The 23,537-nt window shown below is 45.3% G+C and overlaps 1 protein-coding gene across 1 annotated transcript in view; it reads left to right on the top strand.

The window, feature by feature from the left end:
* TMEM17 (transmembrane protein 17) overlaps positions 1–20,882 on the top strand; it is a 34,094-nt gene extending 13,212 nt beyond the window's left edge. The window contains exons 5-6 of the mRNA XM_058667416.1: positions 17,895–18,003; positions 20,766–20,882. Of these exons, the coding sequence (XP_058523399.1) occupies positions 17,895–17,957 (63 nt within the window). The 3' untranslated portion in view covers positions 17,958–18,003; positions 20,766–20,882. The remainder of the gene's footprint in view (positions 1–17,894; positions 18,004–20,765) is intronic.
* Positions 20,883–23,537: the final 2,655 nt, after the last annotated feature.

The following is a 23,537-nucleotide window of genomic DNA, read 5'->3' as shown; positions in this document are numbered from 1 at the left end:
ATCACATTAAAGAGTGATAAAAGCTGAGGTACAATGCTAACACAATCACATTTCAAAAGAATCATAACAGGCTGACATAGTAGACCAGTATTTTTCTCTTAAAAGAAATTATTTTTATTGGAAAGTCAGGTATACAGAGAGGAGAAGAGACAGAGAAGATGATCTCCCAACCTTTGATTCACTCCCCAGGTGGCTGCAATGGCTGGAGCTGAGTTGATCCAAAACCAGGAGCCCAGAGCCTTTTCCACCAGGATTAGAACTAGTGCCCATAAAGGATCCTGACATGCAAGGTGAGGACTTTAGCCACTAGGCTACCAGGCCAGGCCCCCAACCTGTACTTTTTTTAAAAAAAAGATTTATTTATTTTATTACAGTCAGATATACAGAGAGGAGGAGAGACAGAGAGGAAGATCTTCCATCTGATGATTCACTCCCCAAGTGAGCCGCAACGGCCGGTGCTGAGCCGATCCGAAGCCAGGAACCAGGAACCTCTTCCGGGTCTCCCACGCGGGTGCAGGGTCCCAAGGCTTTGGGCTGTCCTCGACTGCCTTCCCAGGCCACCAGCAGGGAGCTGGATGGGAAGTGGAGCTGCCGGGATTAGAACCTGCGCCCATATGGGTTCCCGGGGCGTTCAAGGCGAGGATTTTAGCCGCTAGGCCATGGCACCCCCGGGACCATTTTTCAAAAAGTCAGTTCACTAGACATAATCCTGTGTGATTTTTTTTGAGAAAAAAAAAACCATACAGGTGGTCTTATAAAACAACACATACCTATCAGAAGCATGATGAACAAATACCGGAGAATATCCTTGTACTAAATGAGAAATCTAAACCCTAGTCAAATCTTGACTTTGGGGCCTGGCGGCGTGGCCTAGCGGCTAAAGTCCTCACCTTGAATGCCCCGGGATCCCATATGGGCGCAGGTTCTAATCCCGGCAGCTCCACTTCCCATCCAGCTCCCTGCTGGTGGCCTGGGAAAGCAGTCGAGGATGGCCCAAAGCCTTGGGACCCTGTACCCGCGTGGGAGACCTGGAAGAGGTTCCTGGTTCCTGGCTTCGGATCGGCTCAGCACCGGCCGTTGCGGCTCACTTGGGGAGTGAATCATCGGATGGAAGATATTCCTCTCTGTCTCTCCTCCTCTCTATATATCTGACTTGGTAATAAAATAAATTTATCTTTAAAAAAAAATCTTGACTTTGTTCTTAAAAAGTCAAGACTTTGCCTTCCTGCAGGCTAACTCCCAACTCCCTACCAAGGCAGAAGAGGCCTCTTATTGCTGTCCCTCATCCCCTAGTCCTGAATCTGCAGTTCTTCCAATTCCTCCTCTGGATTTTGCTTAGGAACCTTTGGCCTTACTCAGCCCTTAAAAAGAATGAAATTATACCATTTGCAACTAGATGGTCCCAACTAGAGAGCATTATGTTCAGTGAAATAAGTCAATCCCCAAAAGACTAATACCATATGTTCTAATATAAGGAAACCATCATGCTATTTGGGATGGATAAAGTAATGGAGACTATCATGTCCAAATATGAAGATAATGCAACATGCATCCCTACTTCCAAATAAAAGATGGACTGCCAGTGAAAGTGTTGGACATATCTAGACAGTGGGATGATGGACTGTCTGACATTGTCTGTACCAGCAATGTCAGGGCACACTTAAATAGCAGACTGATGGAATTATAACTCCTTATGAAGCAATGTACTGCTGTGACAATATGGGGAAAATCAGTTGGGGGCGTGGAAGCTTGGGGGGAGGGGAATCCCAGACTATATAGAATTGTACCATAAAAATCAAAATTTAGAATAAAAAAAATTTTTAAAGGAAACTTTGCCCTTTCTACTTTCTCTTCTACATGGTGAATTCTACTTGTGTTCCACCATCTGGATTAACTGTGATGTCCTCTAGGAAGATCTCATTGTCCTCTATTTCTAGGTAACTTGGTTCTCCTTGTATGTGTCCTGAACATATTTTAATTTCATTGATGACATACAGAAATATAATGCCTATATTAGACCATCATATGAGATTAATTCACAGCTCTTCCTGGTGTCTTATTGTCAACCTTATATTTCTAGTGTTTAACACAAAATAGCTGAAGTGTAAGTATGTGGTGAATAAATGAACTTACTAGGTTAAGTCTGTGTAGTGTAATAGCTAAAAACATGGGCCTTGGAAGTAGGTAGGCATATGTTCAAATCCTTGCTCAGTTCACAGCTTAGTCATCTAACCTATCTAATCATTAATTTCTTCATCTTTCAAATGGGTGCCAGCAAGACTTTGCAAGAAGTCTAAATGAAATAAACATGGCATAGTAAGCATTCATAAGTGGCAAATATTATATTAAGTTTATCTTCTAAAATTTCTAGGCAGTTTAAGTCCTTAAACTCAGCCTGTTGCTTTATGAGCCTAGAAGCTTGACCCTGAGGCTGGATTATCTCCATTTAAACTGAAAAAAAGCAGCATAAGTACCGGGGTACCTTGAGGAGGGCCAAAGGCAGAAGAACTGCCTCACCTGAAGGACTGGGTCCACTCAGGAGTTCTAGTTATGACTGCAAATTGCTTGGAAAGTAGAGCTTCAAAAGAACAAAGCTGGCTATTGGTATAAGAATGGTATGGAGAATGTTTTAACAAGATACTGTATAAGCATGAGAGACGTTCCATCCAGAATAGGCCGCATGCAAGACCCTCTCTCCCCACTTTTCTTTTAAGAGTGATGAACTTGAAGCTGTAAAGATCTTAGAAGTCACTGTCAATGCGGAAGAGAATTAGATTATTTTGGTGCTATCTACATGGGTTTAACACAGATTAGCTCTTAACTTTTTTATCTAAAATCTTAATTTAAACATGCAAAAGGAGTGACCACAGTAACCAAAGTCATAAAAGATGGATGTATAAACTGAGTACAACTATATTAATTTATAATGCAAAGTATATGAGCCTCTACACTTTCTTACTATAAGAAACCTATTTAGGGTGCTGGTGCTTGGTGCATTAAGCCCCCGCCTACAAGGCTGGCATCCCATATGGGTACCAAATCAAAACTCAGCTGCTACACTACTGATCCAGCTTCCTGCTAGTGTGCCTGGGAAAGCAGTGGAAGACCCCAATGCGTAGTTGCCTGTACCCATGTTGGCAGATCACACAGTCCCTGGTTCCTGGACCCTGGCTCTTGGTTGCAGCCTGGACTTGCCTGGCTTTTGTAGATAGAAGATCTCTTTCTCTCCATCTGTCCCCTGTCTAACTCTACCTTTCAGCTAAATAATGAATCTTTTTAAACATCTAGTTTAAAAACCAAGTAATCTTTAGAATTGTTTGGTGACCATGAGATCAAGGAAATATATGGCCATGCTGTCTTGCTGCAATAACTGAGGGCATTCTTACAGCTGAGTGTAAATTTTCAAATTTGGCTACACTCACCAAATATCACTGAACTGAATGCATCTGCTGTGAATCAAGTGCTGTGCTGAGGCTTTGTCTCATCCAATTCTCATGATAACCCTGTAAGATGTGTACTATTCCCATGTTACAGAATCAAAAACTGGGACCAGGAGAGACTAAGGAACTTACCCAGGGATAGTATCTAACCTGTGTTCCTCTGCAGACAATACTTTTTTCACTGTGTAGCGCTTTCACTCCCCAGCATACTCTGAAAGTAGCTTTAGGTTGATTTAGAGCTGTCCAATCTAGAAGCCAAAGCAGGTATACTGACATCATTCCTCCACCTGAGACCCTCAGACTTCTGAGAGTCAAAGAAAGAAGGTAAAAAGAATCCACAAGCTATGACCATTGTTTTAAAAGAAACTGTGGTATGTTTGCCTATGGAAGGCTGAGCAAGCAAACTAAAAGTCCTGGGTAGTTTTTTTCCCTGGTTGGAATCACATTGACTCAGAGCATTGTCCTCTGTTATTTCATGTTGATCAAAGCTGACTGGCAGTTAAAGAGATGTGTGTTTGATTAATTTTTTAATGAAAAACTGGTAGGATTGCATTTGCTAAAGAAGATCCTTGTGAAATGCTGAAAGCTTTTATGTGTTACCCTGTTTATTCATCTGAGGTATTAAAGTATCTGCAGTATTACATTAAACTGTAATACCACTTCCTATTTTGAAGACGAGAGAAACTGAGTATCACAGAGATCATATAACTGGTAATGGTAAGACCAGCACTCAGACTGAGGTATGTTCCAAAGCTTTCCTAACAGCTCTGTTTCATGCATGAATTGGACTCCCACTGCTCAGCAGGCAAAGAACGTCAAACAAGTAAGAGTGGTCCTGCACTCAAGGCACTTAACGCCTAGCAGAGCTTCTCAAAACTTGGATGAAAGAGAGAAATAATAAAGGGGTGTTTGGTGGGAGGATCTCTGGCTCCACCAGACCAGATTATGCCCCATTTTCCAGTAGCCAAGGGGTCCAGTACACAGTCTGCTCTCACAGCTAGGAACCAGTCAGTCTTTTAAAGCAGCTTGCTTACAACCTCCCTCTCTCTCGCCCTCCTCCTTCTCACCTGGGAATACAACTGAAACCTAGTTTTCATAAAGCAGATCTCTTACAAACACAACTGAGAGCTCAGACACAGGAGACAAAACAGAAAAACGCAGACTCCGGTGAGGTGCCAGAAAAGGTGTCCACATGCTTTTCTACTTCCCTACTCAAAGGCCTGGGTATCAAAATTTCAAAGTAAGAAAAGCATTCCACAAACTCCCAACTTCTTGGATCCTTTACAGCCCTATGAAGTCATGGCCCAAAGTATTTCTAAATCACAATCTTTTTCTTTTTTAAGATTCATGTATTTATTTGAAAGGCAGAGCTACAGAGAAACAAAGGAAAGACACAGAGAGAAATCTTCCATATACTGGTTCACTCTTTAAATGGCCACTATGGCCAGAGCTGGGCAAAGCAAAAGCCAGGAGCTAGAACCTTCTTCCCCGTCTCCCATATGGGTGCAGGGGCCTAAATAGCTAGGGAATCTTCCACTGATTTCTGAAACAAATCAATAGGGAGCTGCATCAGAAGTGGAACAGCCAAGTTTCAAACTGGCACCCATATGGAGTGCCAGCATCTCAGGCGGTGGCTTTTCCTACCTGCCACATCATGAAGGTCCTCTAAATCACAATCTTTACAGAAAAGTTGTCAGGTCACCCTCAGCACTTATATTACCTTAACAGTTATGAAAAAATATTGGAGATTATATATATATATACATACGATTTAAATGTTTTTCAAGTTTTGAACCTAGAAAAACAGTAAGGAGGAAGTCACTGATTCTTGGTTTCATAGCTGTAAAAACTGTATCTTCAAGGGACAGACCAGCACAGTAATACTAATGCAAGCATTTAATTTGGTTTTGATTTTTTTAGTTTCATTTTTTAAAAAGTGTCCTTAGGGTGTTATTGTGTGGCTCCTTACCACACAAAATTTTAGTTAACACCTATGGGTTGCCAAATTTTTCTTGAAAACTTGAGTTTGTTGGGTTATAAAAATAACTCCCAGCTTCAGTAAGCTCCTGCCTTTTAGTGCATGAAAGGGAATGAGCCAACTAGTGCTTCCTTTTGCAAACAAGCCCAAATCAGCAGATGAATTGGAAAGCAGAAAAAGACACAATAAAAATACAAGAAATATGTAGCCCCTCTCACATGCCCACTCCTATCACCTAGTCCAGGCACTCACAAGTCAACATATGCTCCACTCTGAGGAGACAAAACAAGTTGCTTATGGCAAACCCAGCTGCAATGAAGGACATGGGCATTCTTAGGAGCAGATCTGAATGTACACATGCCTGTCAAGAGCTTTTTATGATTTCCGTAGAAAAACTTCCACCTTCCACTCCAAGAGAAAAGTCAGGAAAACAGCAAATACGTGGAAAACACAGTGTTCAAACTCTCCAAGGAAAACATTCCTTACTGGCCTGGCACAGTAGCCTAGCGGCTAAAGTTCTTGCCTTTCGCATGCCAGGATCCCCCCTTTCGCACCAGTTCGTGTCTCAGTGGCCCAGCTTCCCATCCAGCTCCCTGCTTGGGGTCTGGGAAAGCAGCAGAGGACAGCCCAAAGCCTTGGGACCCAGCACCCGCATGGGATACCCGGAAGAAACATCTGGATCCTGTCATCGGATTGGCACAGCCCTGGCCATTGTGGCTACATAGAGAATGAGTCACCAGATGGAAGATCTTCCTCTGTCTCCCCTCTTCTCTGTATATCTGACTTTGCAATAAAAATAAATCTTAAAATTCCTTCCCTAGTCACAATAACTGTTGAAGAGAGCAGTGTGCTGGAAATGGAAGAGGAAGAATCAAAGTTACCATTCCTCCTTGGGGAAAACCCACCACAGGAGCATTTTATCATAACTGTTTTCCAAAATGCTGGGCCACTTCAGGATTCATTTTTCATTTTCAAGCCTCAGGAGGTATGTGTGATGCTTGCTGCCAAACTTGCAGTCATGTGGGAAAGGTGTCTGTAGAAGCATCACTGTTTACAACGTTAACTCTTGGCTTAAGAGTTTGAGTCTTTGGATTACTGACTTAAAGGGAACTAATACCTCAGTAGGTGCCAGTTTGTATGTGTATCCTGTTTTAAAATTTGACCTCCTAGCAGAGAAATTTAACTAAGGTTTGGCAAGTCTTTAGCTCCACTTCAAAAAACAAACCAAAAAAACCCCACATAGAATAAAATAGATTTAGCACAGAGGAGCTCAGTGCAAACATTGCAGGCAGGTGTTTGAGGTAGCAGGCACAATACCAGCATTCTCTGAGTGTCTGGCTTCAAGTCCTGCCTCTGCTCCCAATACCAACCTCTAGTTGATGTGCACACTAATAGGCAACAAGTGATGGCTCAGGCAGCTGGGTCTTTGTCATCTACAGGGAAGACTGACCCATATGGAGTTCCTGGTGCCTGGCTTCAACCTCACCCAGCCTCAGCCATTGCTGGCATTTGAGGGAATCATAGAGTGCTCACATTCATTTGTGCTTATATTTCTCTCTTTCTCTCTCTTTCTCTTTCTCCAACCTCCCTCCAATCCCCGTCCATTTAAATAGCTGAATAATTAAAATCTAGCCTTTTAACTGGTGGGAAATTCGTTTTTTTTATTCTTCAATTTCCCAGAATCAGAACCCAAATCCTGACCCTCCATGTAAAACAGAAGGGGGACTTGTGACAATCATGTTTGGATCCTGTAGATTTGAAAGGCAGCCATGGAATGAGGGTCAGAGTTCCTTCTTACCTGTAGCTATTAGATCATCCTATATATCATAGGCTTTCCCTCTCTCTCCTTTTTTTCAAAAAGTTCATCCTTTATTTAAAGTAAAGTTTGCAAGTGCTGATTACTTGTTGAAATAGTCTTCTGGGCCCAATATGATGGCTCAGTGGCTCAATCCTCGCCTTGCACATGCCAGAATCCCACATGGGCACTGGTAGCCTGACTGTTCTGTTTCCCAGCCAGCTCTCTTCCTATGGCCTGGAAAAACAGTAGATTGTGGTCCAAAGCCTTGGGATCCTGCACCTGCATGGGAGACCCAAAAGAAGCTCCTGGCTCTTGGCTCAGCTCCAGGTGTTGTGGCCATTTTGGGAGCAAACCAGTGGACCGTAGATCTTTGTCTCTCCTTCTCTGTGTAAATCTGCCTTTCCAACAGAGTAAATTTTAACAGAAAAGAGAGGAAAAGAAAAAGAAAAAAAATAATCTTCCTCAGGTTCAGAGCAGTAGCATAGCATTCTAATCCTCTACCTGCAGTTCTGACATCCCATATGGGCAAAGTCCAGCTGTTCCACTAATGATCCAGATCCCTGCTTATAGCATGGGAAACACAGCTGAAAATGGCCGAAGTACTTGGGCCCTGCCACCCGTGTGGAAGACATGGATGCAATTCCATCACTTCAGCCTAGTCCAGCACTAGTTGTTACAGCCATCTAGAGTGAACTGCAGGAAGAATCTGTGTGTGTGAGTGTGTGTGTGTGTGTGTGTATCTTCTTTCTTTCTTTCTGTACCTGACTTTCAAAGTAAATAGAACTAGAAATATTGTAAGAAGATATTGTGATTCAAGTGGGCCCAGTGAAACCACAATGGAAAGAAGAGGAAAGCAAAAAAGTGTCAGAGTATTGTGATGTGAAAAAACAACCAGCCATTGCTACATTTGAAGATGGAAGTGGTCATGAGCCAAGGAAAACAGTAACTGCCAGATGCTGCATCAGGCAAGAAAACAGTCTCCTCCAGATCCTCCAGAAAACCCAGTCCTACTGGTAGCCTGATTTTAACCCCATGAGATGCACTGGGGACTTCTGGCTTCCAGAACCAGCAGATAATACATGTATGTTGTTTTTAACCACTAAGTTAATGACATTTGTGATACAGTCATCTGAAACTTAATTATTTAAAGGAAATTTCAAGGACTACAATTAGTTCTAGATAAATTATGAGAGTTCAAGGAAATAGAGTCATCATCCCCCTAGAACAGTAAGGCATATCTGATAAGAGAAAAGATGACTAGCCAATAGCTTGTTCAGCAGCATAACAACCAATCAGGGTAGTATAGCTCAGACTGACCTGCATGTGGAATACTTTGACAGGAGGGTGGGCATAATTTAATACATTTAAGGAATACATTAAGAAGGTGACTAAAGCCACCTGCTTCAAATGCCTGCATCCCACATCAGAGTTCTACTCCTGGCTACCCACCTCTGATCAGAGCTTCTTGATACTGCATTCTTGGGAGGCAGCAGATGACAGCTCCAGGGCTTGGGCCTCTGCTACCCACATGGCAGACAAGCAAGGTGCTCCAGGCTCTCAGCATCAGCCTGGCCCAGCTCTAGCTATTGCTAGCATTTGGAGAATGAACCAGAAGAGGCATTCTCAATCAATCAATTTCCTGTCTCTGTGTCATACTGCCTTTCAAGTAGATGAAAGTAAATAGACATTTAAAAGTTTCAAAAACAGAATAATTTTAAGATTTATTTATTTTTATTGGAAAGGCAGATCAGATTTACAGATGAAAGGAGAAACAGAGAGAAAGATCTTATAGCCCTGGCTCACTCTCCAAATGGCCACAACAGTCAGAGCTAATCCAATCTGAAGCCAGGAGCCAGGAGCTTCTCCTGTGTCTCCCAATGTGGGTATAGTATCCCAAGGCTTTGAACCATCCTGTTTTTCCAGGCCATAGGAAGAGAGCTAGATAGGAAGTAAAGTAGCCAGGACACAAACCAACACCCATATGGGATCCCAGTGCTGGGAAGGTGAGGATTTAGCCACTGAGCCATTGCACTGGGCCACAGAAGCATGTGTTAAATACAGTGAAAATGCCAAGAGGCTCATATTCATCTAATCTATTCAACAGGAACCACAATACCCCACTACTGTTTCCAGGGGTGCAAGCAGTTTTCTCTTACATGCTGCCCCCTTCACTGGAGCAGCATCCACTGTCTTTTTTGGTTTTCTTCAACCCATTTCAGTCTCCTCCTGGCTGCTCTTGGCTCATCTCTGTGGGAGGAGGAATTTAAGGTTGGCCTAGAGGGTCAAATCGCTAAGAACTCCTCTGCCAGACGAGTCCAGGCTCACGCGCAGGGGAGAACAACTGAGCAACTTCATCTTCATTCTGTTTCTGCTGCAAGATCATTCCTACTTCACATATATCTCATCAGAGAGCCTCCAGAGGCAGAGCAAATGCCAGATTTTAAAATTCTTTTCCTCTGGCTGTACATTAACATTTTCTTTCAATTTTGACCCAAAGCCTGCTCAAGATGAAAAGCTGAAGGGGGTTCCAAAGGTGGATCAGCGCCAAACTGATTTTTGTCCATATCTCCAGGCCCCAGCTCTCCCCCACTGCCAGCAGCTTTATCATTAGAGTGAAAATCCTGCCCTGGAGAGTCCCCTATTCATGCAGATTTACAGGCACCCAGCACTCCAGCCAGGCCTAAATGACTCTTTCCTGGTCAATTCAGCTTCCATAGGGACGTCCACTCTGACCTAAATTCCTAGAACAATTTCTTTTGCAAATCAGCAGGTTTTAGGCAAACAAGGGCACATTTCAGGACACTGAACTATGCAATTAGCTGAGGGTAAACTTGGCAAAGCATCTGGTCTGTTCACCAAAATGGAAACTGAAAAAAGTGCAACTTTTAAAATTAAACATTAACTTTGCAAGGTTAATTCCATGCAAAGCTGCTTGAAATGATAGAGAGGCATGGGTTCTGTACAAAAGGATGGAGGGACCAGGATCCCTGGGGCTTCCAAAGAGGGTTCATCTCCAGCCTGAGGCACAGGCCCAACACAGAGACAAATACAATGCAGCAATCCAGAGAACAAGAGCATGAACCAGTTATCTTTTCTCGGGGTTTCCAAAGGCCCTCTTCAACAGCTTTTCAAATTGCAACAGCAGCATCAGAACTGTTAAAAGGATGCCTTGGTTTAAACACATAGTCCCTAATCTCTTGTGTCCAATTGCAAATATTTTGTATAAAGCCTTGTATCCTTTTTCCTTATATTATGCAAGGCCAAAAGCATAGGCCACTAAAAACAATAAAAGGCTAATGGACAGAAGAAATTGGTGGCAGAAAATATGTTTACCATGAAATCCTTTAAGCCACTTCCATATCATGATATTTTTTATTGAAGTTTTATAATCTTGCCCAATCATAAAGCCCCATTTAGTATAATATTTCTAAACACTGAAATACAATATATATAAAAACAGAAAGATCATGAACAGATTTCAGAGGGAAGGAGATCACATCAGTCAATGTTATCATTTCTATACTCTTAGGCAGCCTCTGATGCCACAGAAATTATGAATCAGCTCGGAGTATTATGACTGTTCTGCTTGTATCCCTCATTCTCCTCATGAGGAATTCTGTAATTCTATATCAGCTGACTCTGTGGTATGACAGTCTTTTGGGGTCAAAACCAAACTATTCCAAACAATACAATAAACAGGAATAAAAACAGGATTTTAGTGATGACAAATACAGAGAGACAGGGAAAAACCATCAGTGCACTCAGATAGAGTTGGGAACTGTAAACACATTGCAGTGTAATGGATCTAGAGGTACAAATTGATCAAACATCAGCAGGACTGAGCCTGGCACAATGGCCTAGTGGCTGAAGTCCTCACCTTGAACGTGCCAGGATCCCATATGGGTGCCAGTTCGTATCCAGGCAGCCCCACTTCCCATCTACCTCCCTGCTTGTGGCCTGGAAAAGCAGTCAAGGACGGCCCAAAGCCTTGGGACCCTGTACCCACGTGGGAGACCTGGAGGAAGTTCCTGGCTCTGGCCGTTGCGGTCACTTGGGGAGTGACGAAAGATCTTCCTCTCTGTCTCTCCTCCTCTCTGTATATCTGACTTTGCAATAAAAATAAATGAATCTTAAAAAAAAAAAAAAGTCAGCAGGACTGTGGCAGGCCTTGTGGTACACTGGCCACCTCTTGGGACATCTGCATCACAGACCAGAGGGCCGGCCAGTTTGAGTTCAGGCCACTGTTTCTGATTCAGCTGTTAATGTACCTGGGAAGCAACACCTGATAGCTAAATTTGTTGAGTTCCTGCCACCAATATGGGAAACTTCAATTTCTTGTTTTGAACTTTTAACCTGGTCCACTCCAGCTTCTGCATCCATTTGGGGAATGATGTTATGGATGGAAGATCAATCTCAATCTTAATCAATCAATCAAGCCTTCCCTTTCAATCACAAAAAAAAAAGTCAGCCAGGGGGCCAGCATAATGGTGAGGTCACCAACTGTACATGCACCGATTTGAGTCCTGGATACTCTGCTTTTAATCCAGCTCTCTGCTCATGTGCCTAGAAAAGCTGCAGAAGATGGTCCAAGTGCTTAGGCCTCTGTACCCATGTGGGAGTCCCAGATGAAGCTCTTGGGTTCAGCCTGGCCCAACTAAGCTGTTGTGGCCATTGAGAAGTAAACCAGCAGATGGAAGATCTGTCTTCTCTGTAACTTTCCCTTTCCAACATAAATCTTTAAAAATTAAAAAGATAGTAGTACTTCACAGATAGTGGTAGTCCTTGGAGACTAGAAACAAGATCAGGGTGTGCATTAACTATATGCAAAGGCACTTTGAAAAGCTCATGGAAATTTTCTTAGTGCAAAAACAAAGGTGGAGGACCCAACGTGACAGAGTAGTGGTTAAAGTCCTAGCCTTACATGCGCCGGGATCCCATATGGGCACTGGTTCTAATCCTGGCAGCCCTGCCGCCCAACAACCAAAAAACACCTCATCCCAAACCAGCTTAAGCAAATAGCAAGTTTACTAATTCATACCATTTGAGTGGTTGAAGAGTATAATAAACTTTCACATGGTTCCATCTAGAGGCTCACATGATACTCTTCCGTCCACCCTCCAGTTGAGTGTGCTTTACTATAGGAAGATGATCATTCCCAGGAGTCAAAAGTCACACCTTCCCTAGTAGAAACTCTCTAGAGAGGTTTTTGTTTGACCCAACCTGGTCAATGTCTATTTATGGATGTCCTTATGTCCCAAAGGATGGAGTACTCTGATGGACCAAGTCTGGGTATGCTTTCAATCCTTGGAGTAATGGTAGACTGGATAACCCACACCAAACAGAGTGAGGCCCTGCAGACAAAAGTAGTCCAGAGGGTGTTTCATAAGAATGTGTGCATTGTGATTGCTCAGCCTTGGTTTGCTCACTTGTAAATTGGGGACTGAGTACTTTTCTCCAGGAACTATGTGAGGTGATAGAGCATTGCTCAAATGCCTTGATATCTACTATTTTGCCAAGCAATTATTTACTGTCACAGATGGTTCCAAATTTGCAATGGTTCCACTTCACAATTTTTCAACTTTGTGGGAGTGCAAAAGCCATTTACATTCAATAGAAGCTCTTTGAATTTTGATCTCTCACTGCCCTACCAGTATGTGGTACAATATTCTCCTGCAATAGTGAGTAGTAGCTCCAGCCCTAAACATGTAATTAGGGAAAGCAACCCATTCCTTACTGTGTACTGTCATTCAGGTAGGATCATAGACTGACACAGAGTTCTCCTCAATTGGTTTACTCCCCCCAAATCCCACAACAGTCAGAATTGGGCTGGGGCTGAAGCTAGGAGCTGAGAACTCAGTCCTGGTGTCCTCACGAGCAGCAGGAATCCAACGAACTTCAGTCGCTACTGTTACATACTATATTAAGAACCTTGAATTGGGAGCTAGCCAGGAATTGAACTCAGGCACCCTGACATGGGACAGTCACTTTAACCACCAGACTAAACACCTGTTGCCCCAAAAGAGAGTCTTACATGAGAGATCTGAAAAATAGACATGAAGCAGTAGCTGTTTTATAGCTGACAAATGTTGTCTTGCATCTGCTGGTTCACCTTGTTGGTGTGGGGCAGCAGTCAATTCTACTGCTATTTCTCCTTCCTTCCTGGATCCTTTTCAGCTTCTCCAACTTCCAAGCCAGATGTATGTTCGGTTCCTTATCAGAGGGTGCCAGCTTCTCCTGAAGGACCCTCACAACAACAAGAACTGACACCACCCTTGTCTTCACTCATGGGTTCCAGCCAGGCCTATGTCTCTGCTTTGCACCCACCTGCCCTTTCCAACTGCTCTCCCTGAGGACTCCATACCCCAACATTAGGGTCTCTTTTTCTTTTTCATACACACACACACACACACACACACACACACCCATTAAGTAGTTCTTATCTCATTGTTCTCTCACTGAAAACCAAAAGCCAACTTTTCTAAATCCACCTCCAAATCTTTTTGGGGTAAGATGACTGTTCAAGGGAGTGAAAATAATAATTAAACTAAAACTAATAAAGTAACCTTCTAAATAATATTTTTTAAAAGATAAACAAACCTAGGAGGGAAAAAAAAAAAAACAGTATGAACCACATACTAATTTCCCTGCCAAAGAGAAAGGAAATAAGCAGTATCTTCTATTATTGATCCAGTTTTGACTTATACTTGCCCAAGGTCATTAGCAAAGCCTATACAATGGGCAATTAGATGCTTGTGCTGGAATGAGCTCCACGGCACTGCAGCTAAGTCACCATCTGGAACATCCACACCCCCTACTGGAGTGCCGGGGATTAGGGCCCATTTCTTTCTCTGCTTCAGCTCCAGCTGCTTGCTAACATGTCTGAAAGGCAGCAAATGACAATCTAAGTACTAAGTCCTTGCCACCCCCATAGGAGTCCTGGATTGAATTAGTGACTCCTAGCTTAGGCCTGACCCAGGCACTAGCTGTTATGGGCCCTTGTTGGGGTGAATGAACAGACAGATTTTTTGTTGTTGTTGTGTTGCTCTGCTTTTCAAATAAATTTTAAAAACTTTTGTTTTTAATAGACCCTAAAAAATGCTTGGGCCAGTGGGGGAGAAGGATGCCCTTTTTAATCTAGTCACACATGAGGGTACTTCAAAACTTCATGGAAAATGGGATTCAAACCTTATTCTGTTGCAAAAAATCAAATACATGTACAGTTTTTTCATAATGCACATTTTCTATGAAATTCTTGAAGTCTACTATGTATACTTAAAGCCAATGAGGGTGTCCATCACATTTAATGTCTGCAGGATGGGAAATTCTTGCTATGTGCCTTTCTGTACTAAAAACCTGGCTGGGTTCCCAGTGGCAGATGTCCAAAACCATGTTCTCTGGACTTCCTCATCCCTGCCTTCTCTATACAGGAAGCAGCAAAGCATACCAAGTTGCTCCCTTCTCTGAGCTGCAGGGAACTCATAACAAGCAATGCTGGCTCTGAAAGGAAATGTTCCCATCCCATCCTGAGAACCAAGATGGATTAAGGAGAACAGAAGTTATGTTTGAACTCTACCCAGGCACCTCCCAGGACAGGGAGACCATGCATTGGTTTTTGGCCCTCCTCCCACTTATGTCTATAGCCACGTCTTCCTTGAACCTGCCCACCTGAAATTCTACCACTACAGTCATGGATTTGGGGCCTATTACAACCCCATGTGAGGAGGTGAGAGCTTACTGGCCACTGGTGAGACTACTGGTGGCATGCAGAACCCAGGCAGTGAAGTAGGGGAGAACTGAAGAGAGGGGCAAGGCAGTGGGAGGTCCAGGAACTTCCATTATGAGAGTGCCTCAGATTGCACCTGTGGTGGTAGAGTGACAGTCAGGGTCCCCTCGGGTAAAAGACACAGAGGCCCTGAACTCCCCTCCAAAGCTCAGCTCAAGGCCTGCCTTGGTATTTCAGTCACTTCCTAGGTCCACTCAGAGGTCTAGCCCAAGTTTTTGGTGATGTCAGGTCAGATGCTTCCCAGCCTAACCTCATATCTGATTATAATCACAATCTGTGCTGGCCTGACCCTGGCAGCCCCTTGTCCCCAGTACAGGCCCATGCCTTTCACATCCCTTGTTATGACGTTTCAAGAATGTCATGGACACTGATGCTCCAGCCCTGTTCTGTAGGACAATTAAGGCATCCACTGCGACCCTCAAACAATGAGCACTGGGCGCCACCAGTTGAATGTCTCCTCTAACTGTTGGTCAGGTGGTTAACCCAGAGAGATCTGTTACTTACTCTGGCCTAAGTCAAAATAAGCTCCGGGTGCTTGGTAAAGGTCTTAATAATACCCCTTATGCTGATTTTCCTTTTTCCCCACACCTTTCCATCTCTCACTTCCACTCCCTTGGACTGCTCCATACATAAACTTCCTGCACTGCATCCGTCTGCTGGGATCCGGTTTTATAGCGAGGACACAGCAGAGCAAACATTACTCTTTTTGTAACTTCAATAAATCCAGGATTCCACAGGGCTTCATCTTGGCAGGAAGTCCAATGCACAGTCCAACAAACAATAAACACATCATTGAAAGGAATTACAATCTTCAGCATTTATAAAGATGTCAGAGGGCAGCCAATGCTTTCTAAATTCCCCTCTATCCTGACCCCAAATCTCCTCACAGCTGCCACAGACCCCCTTGGAGCCTATCCTTGTCCTTCCTGACCATCTCTTTTGTTGCAGAAACATGTTTAGCTTCTCCAGCTTACATACACACCACTTCCTCTCTCCATGAAATCATCTGGAATCTGCATCACTGAGCTCTAACTAGTAGCAATGGTAGTAGTAGGCTGAGGAACCCCTGCCCTTTATACTCTCCCCCACTCTGCTCTTTGAACACTGAAACTACAAGATGCCCGAATGCCAAAGAAAAGCCTGGCTTGCACAGTCCCCAGAGAAAAGCCCACAGCAAACATTGAGGGAAACGGCCTGGTCTGTGCCACAACAGACTCAGTCAGTAGATGAAACTGCCATCCCACAGACAAACCATGACCCATTCCTAGCACAGCATCGTGCCAGACTGCCCCACTACACCCCCACCCCTGGGTTGTTAAGGCTGTAGCACACACAGGCAGCAACCAGGGCTCTGACATTGTGGTAGGTCCCGAAAGCACAGGAGAGCTGGCAGCTGCTCTCTGGGCTTCTGTGGAGCACAAGACTTGCTTGACATTTCCCTGCACATTTTTACACTTTCCAGCAGCCTTCCTGCCCTCAGCCACACATTCCACAACACAGCAATTAATTGTTCCCTGCTATTGAGTAGTGCTGGTGTGCACAGCCTCGACTGCAGACTTGCTTTGTTTCTGGTTCAATCTTTGGCTGTCCCTGGCTGTCCTTCAAAAAATGAAACAAAACCAGCCAGCTGCAGACCCAGCTGTCATTGAACCCTGACACCGGCATTCAAGTGGCCACAGGAGAGCCTGCACAGCAGCCAGAGAGAGCCCGTTCTTCTTTTTTCTCCTCCTCACAATTGACAAGCTCCAAGGAAGCTCTGAACCTGGCAGCAGGGTAGGAGGCTCTTGTTAACATCTTGCCTTCCTGTTTATATGGGGTCTGGCAAAGCTGTTCATTTCTCTCACAAAGGTGACAAATGGAAAACCCAGGACTGGCAACAAATAGCAGCCTAGACAACAGCCCAGGTGCAACTTGTTGAAGTAAGGCCCAGAGGTGGCCAGTGGGTGGATCCTAGGCTCCCATGAAGAGGATATCTGCGGGGAGCTGTCCCTCTTGAAGGCAGTGAAGACCCCCTCATCTGCTGTGTGCCTGCCTCTGCTGACTGCTGCTTATCTCCCCACGCAAGTGCCCCACTGCAGACACTATGGAGTCTAAGTCTCTGCATTGGGAACTGCAGGGTGTCACCCTCCCCTGGTGAGGCTCTGAGACTGAATCTCCTCCAGAGAATATACCCAGTACTGGGCAGGCCCTCTTCCACTTTCTTCATCCCCACAGGCACCCTAAGTCCCAGGCAATGATTTCCCACTTTGGTTGTACATTGAGAATGTCTGAGGAAAGTCAGGCTTCACTGTCTTGGTTCTGGACTGAGCAAGGGCTTCTTTTTAAGTTCCCCAGCAAGATTGTATCAAATTTGCAGCTCTGCCGTTGTGGACATTTGGGGAGCAAACCAGCAGATGAAAGATCTCCATCTATCTCTCTGCTTTTCTAGTACAGTGAAAATAAATTTTTAGTACTTCATTTTCATCTTCTTGAAAGAGCAATGACAGAGAGAGAGAGATACAGTATCCACACACTAATTACCCTCAAAGCCTACAACAGCCAAGTCTAAACCAGGACAAAGAAGGGAGCCCAGAACTGCGCCTAAATCTCTCATGTGGGTGGAAGAGACCAAAGCACTTTAGCCATCATCTGCTGCCTCCCAGGAAGCATTAGCAGGGAGATGGATTGGAAAGAGGTGGTGAGACTGGATGTGGACATTTCCAGTGTCAGCTTAACTGGCTGTGCTGCAATAAACACACACACACACACACACACACACACACACATTCAAAAATTAAGTTTCCCCAAATGATTCCTATGGCATCCAAGGAGGGAAACCAAAGGACCCATTGTTGATTCTGGTGGTTTCATTATCAGTCACTTGCTAATCAAAGGTAAATGTATCTTATTTCAAAGCATGTGTACAAGAGAACATTGGAGGTACCAAGATGCAGAAGAAACATTCTGAGTCCCTGCTAGGATGAACCACAGTCCCTGTTTGAGTGGGCCTGCACATGTGGGTTTGGTTTTTCCTGGCTACAGTACTTGTATGCTGAAGTCGAAAACGGGCCACCCTAACAGTCCCCAGGGTGCCCTGAACCGCCCTTACTGTGCATCCCTATACCTCTTTGCCTCTGGCAGGCAAGGACAGGGTCTTTCCTATAGCAGCATTGCCCAATAATTCACCCTACAGTTGGTGTTCATTATGCAGTTCTGGGATTCACTACCTCCTCTTTCATTAGACAAAGGACCCTGACTGCTGCTATTTTCTGTAGGACCGTTTCCATGCCTTCATGGCCTGGAGCAGGACATAGTATTATTTGTTCTAGAAAAGCAGCTTCAGCGTGGGTGAGAGAGCAGGCTGTGGGCTGAGCTTTGGCAGAGCCTTTGCAAGCTTGGGGACCTGAACAGTGGCACTGCAAACACAGCAGAGAAATGGAGTGTTTCTCACCCAGACATAGAGCTCATTTAAATATCCCTGTGCATGCAATTTTCCTACCTAAGGAACAGAATGGTAAAAATTAGCTATTTTGGAAGTTTTAATTCTCTTCTAGAAGGAAAATTAGGATTCCTCTACCCCATCCCAATCTCCACTCCGTTTTCATCCATTTCCTACAGATGCAGTAAAAGATGGATTTATGGACGGTTACAGCCACGCTGGGTCTCAGATCCTGATGGGCAGCCCTCTGAAAATCAACAGCCTCTGGGCAACCTTGTCTCTGCCTGGCACTGTCGAGGTGCCAGCCTCCTGTCCATCTCCTTTCTAAGAGGTTCCCATCCAGCTCCCTCACTTCTATTCTTCCCATGGGCCAGCTCAAGCCAGGACTTCTCTGGAGGGAATCCCTCCCTCTCTCTGTTCTGGAAATTTCCAAATTAAGCAGAATCTACATCTCTCTGTCCAGCATCCTGCTATGATTCCTTTGAGAAGGTACCAGGTAATTAGTTCCACCAGTATACTGTGATTTATTTTCTGCCCAGTGGTCTCAGCCAGGGTTCTCCTGAAACTGTTGTAGAACATGTTGGCTGTGGCCTGTTCATGCCTGCTCAGTGTGATGTGCAGGAAACAGTGTAGGTCACACACAATCAGCCAAGGGCCCAGAGAAGCTGCAGTCCTCCATGGCATTTCCAGCAGCAGGGGGCGGAGGACACATGGACAGGTATTAGGTCTGCTGCCATGAGAGCTGTGATGTCACTTCTCTGATGTGGTTATTGGCTCTGCATCTGTGTGGTAGGCACTGCTGCAGAGCCATAGGCTGCCCACTATCTCTACTGCAGACTTACTGTGCTCTCAGTTCCGTGTCCTCAGTCTAGCCCCAAATGGAACAGCTGAGTACATGATCAGGGACCTGAGCCTGGAGCCACATCTCTGAGCTCTCATTCTGTGGCTATATCCTCCTGCAACTTCAGTTTCAAAACCCAGAAAAATGCGAGTCCTGGGACAGGTGTTTGGGAACAGCGCTTAAGCTGTCACTTGGGATGCCAGCCTCACATACTGGAAATGCCCCTATTCTACTTTCCATTCCAGCTTCCTGTGAATGTACAGTTTGGGAGTCAGTAATGACGGCTCAAGTGGTTGGATATCTGGCATCCACATGGGAGAAATGAATAGGTTTCCTGGTTCCTGGATTCAGCCTGGTCCAGCACCACTGGCTGTTATGAGCATTTGGGAGGTAAGCCAGATGATGGAAGATGCATCTACCTCCCAAAAAATAAAAACATTTCTATGTTTAAAAACAGATACAATCAGGTTCTGAATAATTCCATTGGGTTATTCAGAAACTCCAGTGGTCTGCTTCTGCTAAAGCAGGTACAATAGGGCCTAACACATACTGAATGTTAGCTATTATCAGTTCACTTTTTTTCAGTGGAAGAGAAAGAGAAAATGGTCATTTTCAGGTAAGAATCCACCTGACAGGTTTGAGTTTTGTGCCTGAAGTTCTGGACTCAACAGGTTCTCTCAACCCAGCCAATCTTGGATTTTTCTTCTATGCTATACTGTTCTACAAAGAGGCCATCTATAGCCAAGTTCTAAAAAGGCTGCCTTTTAACTGCCACCCTAATGTAGTCAGTTTATTAAAAAAAACTGATTTGAAAGGCAGGGAGTGACTGAGAGAAAGAAAAAGTCAAACAAAGACAAAAGTTGTCTATCTACTGGTTCACTCCCCAGATGGCTACAATGGCAGGGCTGAGCCAAGATGAAGCCAGGAGCCTGGAACTCCATCTGGGTCTCGCACCTGGGTGGCAAAGGGCCCAAACACATGGGCCACCTTCTGCTGCCTTCCCAAGAAACAGAAACACAGCAACAGGGACTCAAGCCAGCACATACAATCAGCTGTGGTGTAAGCAACAGTTTAACTCACTGCACCACAACATTGGCCTATAGAATGCATTTATAACTATTGTGAATGGCCTCTCAGACCTCTGGGTATTTTGTGGCATAAGTAATTTTGTTCTTTACAGTTTATGACTTCTACTTTTACTTAATATAATTCTGGGCACTGGTTGAATAACACACGAGAAACTAGGTGACCCTCAAATCAGTTGACCACTCTACTGCCCAAAGAATAATACCAGAAATAATGCCAAAGGGACCCTCTGACTTTGTGCTTTGGATTTTGGTAGATTGGGTGAGTGGAGTGACAACTAGCAGAACTTCCAGCCTTTGTCTCTATTTGTTCCATGAGATTTGGATTAAGCCCAAATAGCCTCTTTGGGAAGCAGACAAGAGAGATGCCAGCCACAGTCGATAAATGGACATCCTTCTCTCCCCTGGTTTTATTTCCTCAGCAGTGCACCAAAATCATGCTGAGCCTGGAATCTGCAATAATAGAACAGACGCAGACCATGAAGGGACAATCGGTCATTCCAGGCCCTAGGGGATTTCCCAAGGCTCTGCTGCAGCCCTGCCCCCCCCCCCAACACCATGGTCATCCTTTCACTGGAAAGATAGCTGTCCATGCCATCTCTTGGGTCCCTCTGGCATTTTAGAGCCTTGGTTGCAAAATGCTTTTCAGATCAGCATGAGTCTGTGTTATCCTTGAAAAGACTGGATGACTAATAAATGAGCCAGCGGATCCTATTTTCCATACAGAACTCTCAATTCCTCCCACTCCCCTGAACAAAAATCTGTATTCCTACCCACACTCTCAGCTGCCTGCTGCCCAGGCTGAAGCCCTGCCAAGCTTTGCTGCAGCACAACTGCTGCTGGGCTGGCAGGCGGCTCGCCCCCCCCCCCCCCCCCCGCCGTGCCAGCTGGGGCACCCTGCTCTGCCCTGACGGAGATAAAGGCCCATTAATGAGGCCAAAAGTCCTTCTGCCACATGGGCTAAAATGACACATCCAGCCTGCAGTTGGCAGCCCACACACTCAAGTCCAGATTCTTAGCACTTCAGGACCACAGAAGTTTTCTGTTAACACAAGGTCAACAAGCCCCTGCCCACCTGTACACCCTATCTCCTTCTAGGCTTCTAATCTCGCTCTGACCATTGCCTGTAAAACCCTCCCTGTTCCCAGACACTCAACAAACTCGACCATCTTTCAAGGTGCAACCCAACACGTTAACCCTCCTCCAACCATTCTTCAGAGCAGGTGCATTAATGGAATACCTATAGAATCCCAGGAGTAGACCAGACATGGAAATAAAGACCAAGTTAACAAGCCCTACCTTCTAGGAGCTTTCACTTCCTTGGCTGCACCACCCTCGTTTGAACACCAAGGGCAAAGTCTTTACACCAGGGACCTCACAGTCTGCAGCCTTAGAAACAGAAGGCACCTCAAAAATTCAACTCATAAGTCCCTTCTCGGATTTCACAAATATCATCTAGTTACAAGTAAGTTAACCACGCGCCAGAGGGTCAATTTTCAAGGCCACAGAATGAACTCATGGCTCCTAAATGTTCTCTCTCACTATTCTGTGTTGGGTTTATTTCCCCAATTGGCTTTGAAGCTTGGGGAGTAGGGAAGGTAGGCCATGTTAGCTTCCCTATCCAAAGTTTTCCTTCAACTCCTAGGCATATATTAAGTGTCTAATAAAGGTTGATGAACTTTTTGGTTGCTCTTGGGCCTCTCTCGGCTCCATGGATCACAAGGCTGCCTCAGAGGGGCTGCCTCCCAGGGCAGCAGTTCAGACCCTGTATCAGGAGAGAGACGAGGTCCTTCCCCACAGCCAGGCCCATGTTTTCTAGGCCTTGAGGACTCATTGGAGAAGCAGCGCCTTCAGCCCTCAAGACGACGTGCGTCTTGCTGTGTGCCGTCTTGGCGCGCCCTCCACAGACGGGCTCCCGAGAAAGCCAGAGGATTGGAGAGGCCAACTTAACACAGATGCCTTTGGTCGGCATTCTCCTCACTCGACACTGCAAAGTTACTGATTTCTGTTTTCCAGTGAGCTGTCTGGGGAACAGGACACGGAGTGGAATTCTCCCCCACCCCCGCCCCAGGGTCCAGCAGGCAGCCCCTTGTGAGGGAGGGTGAGGGGAGGAATGCTATGAGGCAGGGAGGCGCAGGGTCCCACTGGAGGCTCCAAGGTGGTCCTGGCCACAGCAGACACTCACCAGACCCCGAGTACACGGGTCTCTGGCCAAGGACGACGGGCCAGGTGGTCATAGCCAAAAGCGGCTGCGCTCGCCAAAACGTCTATCCACAGACTCACGGCAAACGCCACAGGCCCTGGTGCCAGCAGAGCGCTGTGGGCGTGTCCTGGGGGCGGGGCGGGGCGGTGGGCGGAGCCGTGCGGGTGAGGTGAGGTGAGGTGAAATGAGGTGACTGAGGTGAGCTGGGGCGAGGTGATGTGAGGTGAGCTGAGGTGACTGAGGTGAGGTGAGGTGGGATAGGGTGAGGTGAGATGAGCGAGGGGTCCTTCAGAAGCCAGAGCTGAGGACACTCAGATTTCAGGATTTGGGTCACAGCGTTATCGTCAACATGTGTTGTTCCTGTGGCAATTTAAATATTCCACTCAACTCTGTCTCCAGAGCTGGCCCCAGGTTCTGACAGGTTGAGAGAGACTTCAGCACCTTGGTGGAATCAAGCTCTTGTGCAGGGGGAGAGGAACAAGATGAGAAGGTTTGTCACAAACAATTCCACAGTCCAGGGTGACCAGAGTGGCAGAACTGTTGGTGGAGATGCGGTTGGGCCGCCCGGAAAGGAGCCTCCTGTGGGTGCCTTCCCAGAACTACCCAGGAATATGGCTGTTTCCGGCACTGCACTGGGCCTCTTCCCGAAGTCCACATGGTGTCAACCCTTGCCAGTTCTCATAGCCCAGAGCCCAGGAGTGTGCTACCCTCTGCCCACTGTCCTGACCGTCCAACTATCCTCAACACAACAGGCAGCCAGTAAGCTCCCAGCTGAAACTTGCAGACTGACCTTTCACGTCATGTTGTATTCCTGAAAAATAATTCCTTGGAAAGAGTTCTGAAAGTGAGAAGAGATCCTTGTTTACTAACACCATTGTGACTGTTTCCATTTTCCAGGGCAATTTGACTGCTGGAATTTTAATTAGAAAAAATAATTAACTGAAAAAGGATCCTAACAAGATGTGCAATAAGCCTAGATAGCTTTTAAATG

Source organism: Ochotona princeps, chromosome 8 (assembly GCF_030435755.1).
Source record: "Ochotona princeps isolate mOchPri1 chromosome 8, mOchPri1.hap1, whole genome shotgun sequence".
Taxonomy (NCBI): Eukaryota; Metazoa; Chordata; class Mammalia; order Lagomorpha; family Ochotonidae; genus Ochotona; species Ochotona princeps.
The sequence above is the reverse complement of the archived record's forward strand: the minus strand, read 5'-3'. Positions and strand labels throughout refer to the sequence as shown.